The 11,751-nt window shown below is 36.8% G+C and overlaps 1 protein-coding gene across 1 annotated transcript; it reads left to right on the forward strand.

Annotated features, from left to right (window-relative positions):
- Positions 1 to 6,775: 6,775 nt before the first annotated feature.
- On the forward strand, positions 6,776 to 11,327 carry LOC104248833 (ubiquitin-like modifier-activating enzyme atg7). Its single transcript, XM_009805158.2, has 14 exons — positions 6,776 to 7,117; positions 7,717 to 7,934; positions 8,187 to 8,378; positions 8,460 to 8,514; positions 8,618 to 8,712; positions 8,877 to 9,066; positions 9,164 to 9,269; positions 9,344 to 9,488; positions 9,579 to 9,737; positions 9,838 to 10,026; positions 10,153 to 10,353; positions 10,438 to 10,553; positions 10,640 to 10,799; positions 10,988 to 11,327. Exons 1-14 carry the CDS (start codon positions 6,982 to 6,984, stop codon positions 11,165 to 11,167), a joined length of 2,142 nt encoding a protein of 713 aa, XP_009803460.1. The 5' UTR covers positions 6,776 to 6,981; the 3' UTR covers positions 11,168 to 11,327.
- The last annotated feature ends 424 nt before the right edge of the window (positions 11,328 to 11,751 follow it).

Genomic DNA, 11,751 nt, shown 5'->3' on the forward strand with positions numbered 1-11,751 from the left:
TTTGGGAACATTCGACTATTTTTGCCAAAAACGGCATTACTCGATTTATTATTAACTTTTTTCTTTTTTTCTTTTTTTCAAATTGAAATAAAAGACCCGGTTGAAAACACGGCCTTTCAGCGCTTCTGGGAGGAAAATTTTAAGGCTGTGCCCGCAAACCATTTAAAAATGACTCAGGGTGGCTGTTCTTGCGAAAATAGCCTTCTGATGCCCTTTTGGGGACATTCGGCTTATTTTAAGCAAGAATGGCGTCACCCGACTTATTTATGACAAAAATTTTGACATTTTTGTAAAAGGGAGGTTGGACCCGATGAGGGTTGCCTACGTATCCCGCACCCTGTGAGAATCAAACTGGCGTAGTTCGGGACGCTAAAACAAACTTCTTTTGAAAACCAGACTTTTTACTTCTTCTTTTTTCAAAAATTCGGCAGAGTTTCGACATTATTTGGACATTGGTTTTTTCAAAACAGGCGATTAACTCTCTTTAACCCTCATACTGCTATTTCTTTTTCCTCAAAATATTCAAAAGTCGGTCGGCATGCAAGTCCGAAGCAAATAAATGCACAAGTAGCAAGTAAGATGCATGAGAATGGTCTTTTTCATTTTTGGTACACCTGTCATAGACAATCCCAACCCCTGTGTTGAGCCTCCAAAGTCAAATGCACGTGATGCAAACAAACGTTCCTACTAGGGATCCGGCATGAAGTCACGTTATTCTAAGTTCAAAGCCTAGGTATTTGTTATAGACTGTGTGCCCGAGCGGACAACTCGAGTCGAGGAGGGGGCAACATACCGGGGACCCGCGAATCGTCCGGCTTTGTAACTTGTCCTGCCTCTTTCTTATTTCAGGGTATGACACTAATAGAATAGGGAGTCTCAACCAGTAAGCACATCCTCGGAGGTGAGAAGAGAAGGGTTTCGGCACAATTTATATATAGTTTAGATAATATCAAAGCGGTAAAGCATTTAGCACATTTAGCGCGAAATATGTAGAAAAATCAGATAAAGCCAAACATAACAATTATTCTAAGCTCGAATTATTAAACCCTGAACCAGAGATTCTGGGTGCCGGAGTTATCCCCAACAGAGTCGCCAGAGCTGTCACACCTCCTTTTTACCCGCACCCACAAGGGGCGCAGAGGGAGTTTTTTTCCAATTAAAGGACAATCGAAATGGTATTTGTTTATTTATTTCAAAGGCGCCACTTGGGAGATTTAGGGTGTCCCAAGTCACCAGTTTAATCCCGAATCGAGGAAAAGAATGACTCTGTATTACAGTCCGCAAACAAGAAGTCCGGATAAGGAATTCTGTTAACCCGGGAGAAGGTATTAGGCATTCCCGAGTTCCGTGGTTGTGGCACGGTCGCTCAACTGTCACATTCAGCTTATTTATCTGATTTTAACAATTATGAGCTTATATGCAAGTTTTAACTCTTTACCGATTTTATTATTATTATTATTATTATTATTATTATTATTATTATTTTAACAGAGAATTGCAACGTTGTGAGAATGTATCTCGAACCACGTCACATCAATATACCCGTGGTTATCGACACATTTCGACTCCATTGAGATTTGGATTTGGGTCACATAAATGTGCACCCGAGCTTAAGAAAGTAAATTATTAAAGGCGCGCCTAAAGCGACTAGCGTATCATTATTTTGGGTAAGGCCGTGAAATTTTGCTAAACGACCCATCCCGAAGTCTAAGTAATTTTACCAACACGTATAGAGGGCCCCGCAGCTTGTGCATTTTTGTTTGTTGAGGCTCGTCTCATTCATTATATTTTTTAAAAAAAGAATTTTCAACATCGTAGAAATGCATCTCGAACCACGCCACAATCAATGTACCCGTGATTAGCGACGCATTTCGACTTCGTTGAGATTTGGATTTGGGTCACATAAATGTGCACCCGGGTTTAAGAAGGTAATGTTATTTAAAGTATGCGCCTAAAGAGACTAACGCGTGGTTATTTTGGGAAAAGGCCGTGAAGTTCGCTAAGCGGTCGATCCCGAGTTCTAAGTAATTAATACATACATTTGTGAGGGCCCCGCAATCTGTGCGTTTTATTTGGCGAGGCTCATCTCGTTTATTTTAAAAGGACGATCCTAAAGTGACTACATTTTTTCTATTAAGTTTGTCTCTAAACACAAAATGAAGGTCCCAACCAATTTTTACTTAACTATATTATATGATTTTAAGGATGGTCTTGTGATCGAGCCCGTTTCCTACGCCCAGATTTCATGCGTTATTCGGGCCAAGTTCAGCGTTCGACTCATAGAAGCGGATTCGAGTCTGATTTAACATACACAGGCTACTGCCCATTGCTTTACATGATGAAGCCAAACCCAATATATTTCAACTTTTGAGCAAATGGCTGCCAACAATCATTATCTACCTACTGTTGACAATATTAAAACCTTCATAGCTAGTGAAACTAACAAGTTTAAACAGACAGGTTCAATAGAACAAACTCATGCTATCTTCATCTTACTCCACTTATTTAACTAAACAGCTTGACAATAATGGGCATGCTTAACTATTCGGGAAAAGCACAGTTAACTTGGAAGTTTGATTTTTAATTCTATGCTACTAAAGTTGGTATTAAACTACTAAATTTGCAACTAAGAAAGGCAAATTAATGGTCCAAGACAGTCCTTATTAGATACAAACTCCACAACCCACATTCTTCATTGGGTTATAAAGATAGACTATACAACTTATCATTTATCTACTAAATTACAGATGCACTAAGTACTCCGCTACTCGAGCATTTTCTTTTCACTTTTACATCTCACAGTACATCACAGTGTGATTCGAAAGTGTACCTGGTAATAGACAATAGAAGAAGAAGAGGAGGATCAGCAGAGCAGTAGCAAACAACAACAACAATACCCAGCAACACAGTAACAGAACAACCCAGTAACAGATTAGAAAGAAAACAACCAGCAGAATTCCAGCAGCTCCCAATGAAATAGTAGCAAATAACCAATAGCAAACTTAGGAAAAACCAATTGAAACCCCAGAAATACCAACCAACAACACCAATGAAACAGTAACAGTACTAGTTCTGATATTCAGCAGTAAAAAAAATACCTCACTTTTCAGTTTCTTAGCTCTCAAACACTAAACCTTTTAGGATTAAAAACCAGCTTGTTTTTTCTCAAATTACTGAACTCTTAAATGTAAAAAATCCAGCCTAGACTCTCTGGAAAAAAATTGAAAGAAAACTGATTTCTTTTCTCCAAAAAAACCAGCCCCTAAATTTGTCTTAAATGACTCTATTTATAACCCAAAAACAAGCCTGCTATCTCTGCCTTGAAACTATCAGATTCTAACTGCCCATCCCTCTTTGAATCCCATTACTTGATGTCTTCTTGTTTGAAGTTATTTTGTTCCCCATACTTGCATGCCTTGTTCCCTATTGTTTCAATCAAAACTATGGGTTATTATAGTATTCCTATTAACTCCCATACTATCATGTTATGTTTCCCATTGATATTAAACTAATGGTATCTATTATCCACTGAATAGACCCTTAAGTTAGTCCACTTGCAGACCTGCTAAATCCCAAAATTACCCTCTTAACCCCTGTGTATTACTGCCCTGCCCTAAGCTTCATTGATCTGTTATTAAAACTCTATGAGTTGTAACCCTAACAACTAATTTCTAATTGATCACTAAATTACTACAGCTATAAACCAATTCCCACTATCAAATTCACACAGTGATTCAGAGCAGAAGACCAAATCATTTCAAACATGGCATCAATCAAAGGGAATGAGTTGATCATATTGGGAACCAATCCTAATCAACTCAGATCCAGTTGATTGAGCAGGGATTCAATAATACAAGCCAAAATTGAAGCAGTATGAATCAAGGAAGGAGGTTCATGCGAACAACTATAAAGAACAGGAGGTCAAACCAAATACAGGGAATGAGCAAACACAACTCTAATTCAAGTATATACAAGATGCAGGATGGTAAACATACTGGTATGAACCAAAGGTTGAACTATTATCATGTTAACATAACATTCAAGCCTAAAAGAATAATCGACGACGCTTATTGATTACACAGGATATAACATTTAGTAGTTAACAACAAATAATTAGAATAAATAGACCAACAAGTGATTCGAGTGGTATTGATAAAAACAGGGAACTTATAAACTAACAAATTACATGGCTAATAGCATATATTCGATCATGAACAGAAGCAGACTCGACCAAATAAAAAGGTCTGATTGGAGAATAAGAAGAAGCAATGAACAAAAACTAGATTATAACTAAACTAAACACAATTAACCGTAACAAAAATAGAACAAGAAAGGAGAAAAAGGTACCTTAACAAAACAGAAACTAGACGAACCCAGGTCGAACTCTTGACTCGAACTTTTTGAGGTCGAACGGACCTTAATCGAGTTTTCGCAACGGAGAACACTTCGACTAAGGTCGATTAGACGCCCAAATTCCTTTAATTTCGGACAAAACCCAGGTTTGGTCTTCATAGGGGTCTTGGTTCCATTTGGGGTTCGAATGGTTCTAGCAAGATTCGAACCAGGCCAAAGGTATTTTGGGCACGAGGGAGGTCAGGGGGTGCCGTGGTGTGAGTTTGGGACTGGTTGGGGTAGGTTTAGGTTTTGCTTGAATCTTCAATTGAAGATTCGAGAAGCTAGAGGTTGATTCGAGGCAAACGGTTAACGAATTCGTAACGAGGGTGGTCAGATGGCTTAGGGGTGTTAATTTGGTGACCGGCGGCGTTGTTGCCGCCGGGTTTCAGGCGAAGGGAACGAGGGCGGCTAGGGTTTGGGGGAGGCGTCTCTGAAGGGTCTGAGAGAGACGAAAGGCGAGGGGGTTTGGTTTGGGGGCGTGGGGTAAGGGATTAGGGTTATATACGGGAGGGGCGTTTGATCTTGGCCATTGGATAAATCACGATCAACGGCCTGGATCATTTTACTAATAGGAAACGACATCGTTTGGCCATGCTGCGAGACTGGGTCGACCCGGGGTGAAATGGACCAGGTTATGGGGGAAGCCTGGGACCGTTAGATCAAAAGGAACGGATGATTCAGATTTAATCACTTGAAACAGTGTCGTTTGAACCAATGCTGGGGCTGAACTGGACGGTTTGATCTGTTTGATCAACGGTTCAGATTTGAGATGCCTAAACGACGTCGTTTGAGTCCTCTGAGAGATCAGGCATATTGGACCGAGTAAATGGGGTGTTTTGGGCCTGATTTTGGGTCCAAAAAAATGACTTAGTTCCGAATGTGTTTCTTATTTCACTTGTTTTTCTTTTCTATTATTTTCCTTTTTAATTCCTAATTACCAAAAATTCTAAAATAAGTTGTAAAACCAAAATTAAATTAAAAATATTAATTAAACCTAAATAATAATTGACACACAAGATTAAATATTAATTAAAAAAACAAAATCGCACAATTGGACAATAAAACGACAAAAATGCAACAAATACATATTTTGTGATTTTCTTTCTTTTAGAAACAAAACATGGTTCAGTTAATTCCTAAGTGCACAATTAAATCCTAAATGTGCATGCAACATATATTTTTGTATTTTTAATTAATTAAAACAAGATAAACATTCACAGACAACAATACAAACAATTATCCAAAGATGCCACGCAAATTCTTAAAACTGTACCTAAAGGACATTTGTTTTATTTTTTGATTTCTTTTGGAGTAGTTTTCGTGAAGCAAAAATCACGTGCTCACACTTTGTCTGATGTTATGATGATTAAGAATTAAAATAAAAAAGGCAAAATACATAAAACCACCCCTAAACTTAGCTCAGATTATTAGTAACTCTCCGAACTATGTCTGGTCTTAATTACCCACCTCAACTTGGTCGTTTGAGAGTCATTACCCTCCTAGACGCTGATGTGGCAAAAAGTGTGGGTGCACTCGCCTGCCACGTGGATTTTTATGTATATGTGATATTTTTTTGAAAAATAAAATATATTTTTACCTTTTTAAGAATATTACTTTTTAGATAATTTTTTTCGAATATAATTTATAATAAAAATTGGATAGAACTATATTATTTAGGCTAAATATTTTTATTTGGCAAAAAATAATAAATTTTTAGTTAATCTTTTTTTGAATTTGACCTGAAAATAAAGATTTATACAATTGAAATAAATAGCCAAGACATCTAAAAAGTTAAAAAAATACATAGTTTAAAATTAATTATTTTGGCTATAATTTTTTATATATCTCTAAATTACGGTACTCTAAAAATATTTTGTTATACAAATTTTAGCTAAAAAAGTAAAAATACATAGTTGAAATAAATAATAATTGCATTAAAAGAAGAAATAAAAAGAGTATACAATTGCAAGAAATAAAATGAATCACTTGCATTAACCTGCAATTTCAAACTATGTATTTTTTATAAATTTTTAGATGACTTGACTATTTATTTTAATTGTATAAATTTTTATTTTCAGGTCAAATTCAAAAAACGATTAACTAAAACTTTATTATTTTTGACCAAATAAAAATATTTAGCCTAAATAATGTAGTTCTATCCAAGTTTTATTATAAATTATATTCGAAAAAAATTATCTAAAAAAATAATATTCTTAAAAAGGTAAAAATCTATTTTATTTTTTTAAAAAAGCCACATATACAGAAAAATCCACGTAGCAGTTGAGGAAGGTAATTAAGATGAAACATAATTTGGGAAGGATAGTAATAATATGAGTTCACGAGAGGTTTAACATATTTTGCCAATAAAAAATTGTCAATAATAAAATCGCAACACTCCCAAAGTTTCCTCTCTCCTCGTTGTAACCTTCTTTCTTAAAATTCCGATCTTTGCTTCTCTTTCTGCAAAGTTGTTAAGCCTTCAATCCTCAGCAAGAGAGGTCACGAACTCTACAAAATACTTACAAGTTTAAAGAGAGAAGCTCCAAATTGAGCAACGGAATTTCCAATAAAGCAAGATTTTTTTTCATGGCGGATAGCGGAAGAGGAACAATTCTTCAATTTGCACCGTTTCAGAGTTCAGTAGATGAAGGATTCTGGCATAAATTATCTTCTTTAAAGCTCAATAAGTTGCGCCTTGATGATTCCCCTATTCCTATTACTGGTATGCTTCTTCCCCTCTTACTTTTTTTGTTTCTTGTTCTAATTTCAAATTAAATAGCTTTTGTAATTATTAATTGATTTTTTCTGTTACTGAATTGTTCTTGCTATTTAAAATTTACCCTTTTGTTGGAATTCAACAATGTAGTCCTTTTTCAATAAAAAATAGTTTAGCCTTTTTCTTAAAGTAAAAAATTCATGTTTTTGGTTTATCTCATTGTGATTCTCCCTGTGTCAAGCTCTTTCCTTTTTTTTTTTCTTGAGCCGAGGTCTATCCGAAACAACCTCACTATCTCTATGAGTTAGGGGTAAGGCCTGCGTACACACTACTCTTCCTGTACCCCATTTACGGGATCAAACTGGGTTGTTTGTTGTTGTTGTTGTTGTTTTTGTTTCTTTGGGGTTAATGAGCTTTTTTAACCCTTTTTCAGAAATAGAAATTGTAGGTTTTGGGGGTTTATTTCGAGTCTTTGTTCCAGTGACATCTAGAGTTACTGAATTTTATCTAATATTGAACCTTTTGCCTTATTGAGTGAATTGAAATTGTAGCTTTTTTGGGTTTCTAGTGTATGTTCCTACTAGTTTGAATTGTTTTTTGTGTAGGTTTTTATGCACCTTGCTCGCATCCTCAAGTATCAAATCACTTGACTCTTCTTGCTGAATCTTTGCCTGCTGAGTCCAATGAGGAATCATCGTCTCTTCCAGCTAGTCAGGGGAACAGAAATAGGTGTCCTGTCCCTGGCATTCTTCTCAACACAAACACGCTAGAAAGCTTTCACGCACTTGATAAGCAGAGCCTACTTAAGGCAGAAGCCAAGAAGGTATAGTAAAAAATTTCTCAAACATGTTACATTTACGCACAATTATATGAAAATCCATATTTGGAAAATATCAGGATATGTAAATATTAGGCCATAGAAGAGAACAGCAGCGGTACTTCTGTCGTCTACTATTTCTTGAATCAGTTATAGCTACAAATACCTAGGTAAATTCACTAATAGAATGTATAATGCATGGTAAGAGGCTGAATTTTAGTGTCATCTCACCATGATAGTTTCTGAATTGCCAATCAGATATGGGATGAGATTTGCTCGGGCAAAGTTGAGGAGGACAGTTCTGTGCTCTTAAGGTTCCTAGTTATATCATTTGCAGACTTGAAAAAATGGAGCTTTCATTATTGGTTTGCGTTCCCTGCTTTGGTGCTTGATCCTCCTGCAACTCTGGTTAATTTAAAGCCAGCTTCCCAATGCTTCACTTCTGAAGAGGTTCTTTTCTAGAAGTATCATTTACTTTGTTCTTTCACTCTAGAGATATATTTTTATCGAATTGATTGTTATGGCAAACAGGCCGAATCTCTCTCTAGAGCTTGTAATGAGTGGCGTAGCTTGAGCTCTACTGCAGGTAAAAGTTTGTGGAGCTAACAATCCCACCATTTTACTGTAATTCTTAAGGGTCAATTGTTGACATTTCTTTTTTCGGGACCTGAAGCATTAGCTGAATGCAGATATACCATTCTTTCTGGTGTCTTTTGGTTCGGATTCAATTGTTACTCTCAGGCATCTAAGGGAGTGGGAAGCCTGCCAAAATAATGTTCAAAAGGTTTGGCTATTCGCTGTTGATGTTGTTTGAATCTTAACCAGTGTTAATTAGGGCTGTATAGTTGCCGTGTAAGATTAAGCGTGCTGCACTAATCTCACTTCATATGTGTGATATTTATGGTACATGACTGTATTCGGCGTAAATGCCTTGTTTACAATTATCAGGTTATTTTTGGTTTTTATGACCCTTGTCATCTTCCAAGTAATCCTGGATGGCCACTTCGCAATTATCTTGCCTATATCTATTCAAGGTGGGGCCTCGGAAAGATTCACTTCTTCTGCTACCGTGAGAACCGTGGTTTTGCAGATCTGGGCTTGTCGCTTGTTGGAGAAGCTGAAATATCTCTTTCACCAGGTAGAGCTACTGGTAATAGGTTTTGGTATCTGATTTATGCTTCCTGTATATATAGTAAACAGTCGTATCTTCGACGCGGCCATAATAATCTATTTAGGATGGAGGAATCATCAGAACATGCCTAACACTGTGGGATGGGAACTAAATAGAGGGAAGAAGGTTTCGAGGTGCATCAGCCTTGCTAAAACGATGGATCCAACAAGGTACGCATAAACAAGTACTGATTGTTGTATGAATAGTTTGGTGGTCATCTTAGGAATCTGTCATGTTTTTCCAGGTTGGCTGTATCAGCTGCTGATTTGAACTTGAAACTAATGAGATGGCGCACATTGCCTTCGTTGAATCTCGACATGTTGGCGGCTACAAAATGTCTCCTCCTAGGAGCAGGTACACTAGGATGCCAGGTTGCTCGAATGCTTATGGTAAGTGAATAGAAAATCGAAAAAGAAAATGGAAGCAATAATTGTGTAAAATTTTCTGAAATTGCTTATTAGACTTTTGTACTTTTGTAGGCATGGGGTGTCCGAAAAATTACATTGCTTGACAGTGGGAAGGTCTCGATGTCTAATCCACTAAGGCAGTCTCTTTATGTGCTTGATGACTGTCTAAATGGTGGCAAATTTAAGGCCGTTGCAGCAGTTGAAAGTCTCAAGCGAATTTTTCCAGCAGTGGTATTGGTCCATTACCTAGACCCTGAATAATTAAATTAAATAATTCGAGATATAGAGAAAACATAATTTCATTTGCTGACACACCTTAATTTCTTGGCAGGAAGCAGAAGGTGTTGTGATGGCTATTCCAATGCCTGGACATCCAGTGCCTAGCCAAGAAGAAAGTAATATACTAAATGACTGCAGACGTTTGTGGGATTTGATTAACTCACATGACGCAATCTTTCTATTAACTGATACACGGGAAAGTCGGTGGCTTCCTAGTCTACTTGGTGCAAGTGCTAACAAGGTTTTACACACCTTTACTTTCTCTTGTGAAGTTTCTGAGACTAGTATGTTGCATGTGATAATGTATTCACAAGTGCCAGCTAAATTCTTACTTGATTAGTACATGTGTCTATCTTCCTCTCTGCAGATCACTATTAATGCAGCCTTAGGCTTTGATAGCTTTCTAGTTATGCGTCATGGAGCAGGTCCTATGGGTTCTATACGAAACTCACAAGCTGAAACATCGAATAATATCTCTGCTAGTATGGAAAATCTTTCCATCTCAAGTCAAAATGGATCACAGAGATTGGGGTGTTACTTCTGTAATGATGTGGTTGCACCAATTGATGTAATATTCTTGCATGAAATTGATGGTATCTTTTTTATTGTGATATCTACAAATATGAACAAACTTTTTTTGTTATTTATGCAGTCAACTGCCAATCGTACCCTGGACCAACAATGTACAGTTACTCGTCCGGGGCTTGCTCCTATTGCATCAGCCCTGGCTGTTGAACTTTTGGTTGGAGTTTTGCATCATCCTTCTGGGTAAATCCTTAACTATTATTCTGATATACATGCAAATTATATTTCATCCAGCATTTTAGCACTTCTTACTTAACTATGGTTTGCAGAATATATGCCAAAGCTGAGTTTGCAAACTCTAATGATAACGGTAGCAATGAACAACCTCTTGGCATTCTACCTCATCAGATTCGCGGTTCCCTCTCTCAGTTTTCTCAAATGACGCTCGTTGGTCACGCTTCAACTTGTTGCACTGCTTGTTGCTCCACAGTAAGTTTCAGGATTCAAGGCCCCTGAACTATTATTATACTGTACCATCTGACCATCATTTCTTCAACAAATTATTACAGTTTATGATTACAAACTTGATTATCGAAAGCATCATTACTTGTTTAATGGTTAATCGTTCTCTTCTGCGCTCTCTTTTATAATAAGACACATGAATTCCTTGTGCTCAGGTGGTATCAGAATATCAGACGAGAGGAATGGACTTCGTGCTTCAAGCAATTAATCATCCTACATATCTGGAGGATCTAACTGGACTAACAGAATTGATGAAGTCAGCGGGATCTTACACGCTGGACTGGGATAATGATAGTGAAAATGATGACGACGACGATGATTGTGTAGAAATATAACCTTGTTACAGTGTAACTATATTCATTCTTTGCAATTAATTTGATTATTTGTAAATCACCTGACATGACATAATTTTCACTGTGATCTCCCCTTCCTCTCTTCACACGCGTATGACAAGTTGACAACTCCACTGATCAGGTAAAGGATTTGTTCTGTTCAGATTTTTTTATCTCGTAGCAACGGTAAAGTCGTCTCCGCGTGATCTATAGGTCAGGGGTTCGAACTGTGAAAGCAACCACTAATACTTGCATTAGTGTACGCTATCTACATCGCATCCCTTGGAAGTTTTTTATTATAGAAAAATATTTTGGTTGGTATTTGGTTGGTGAATAAAAAATACTTTAAATTGTCTATTGTTTAAAGTTGGATGAGAAATTTGATATTTTAAGAGGAATAACATTTTCACCCAATAAGATAAGCAGCCAGGACAAAATTAATTCTACCCTATCGAATCTTATGTATTCAAACATGACTTAGATCAGACAAAAACTTATCCAAATCAAATACATAATTATTATAATAATGTATTTGACTTCTGAGTAACCAATTGTCCAAAAGAAAAAGAGGAAATAAGAAAAAAACG

This window comes from Nicotiana sylvestris, chromosome 11 (assembly GCF_000393655.2).
Source record: "Nicotiana sylvestris chromosome 11, ASM39365v2, whole genome shotgun sequence".
In the NCBI taxonomy this organism is placed as follows: Eukaryota; Viridiplantae; Streptophyta; class Magnoliopsida; order Solanales; family Solanaceae; genus Nicotiana; species Nicotiana sylvestris.

Bases quoted from the DNA above. Each gene is read 5' to 3' on its own strand.
- LOC104248833 (XM_009805158.2), top strand. From the start codon at position 6,982: ATGGCGGATAGCGGAAGAGGAACAATTCTTCAATTTGCACCGTTTCAG. The intron at 9,067-9,163 runs GTAGAGCTACTG...TAATCTATTTAG, and splicing joins TGAAATATCTCTTTCACCAG to GATGGAGGAATCATCAGAAC. The intron at 10,554-10,639 runs GTAAATCCTTAA...TATGGTTTGCAG, and splicing joins GTTTTGCATCATCCTTCTGG to AATATATGCCAAAGCTGAGT.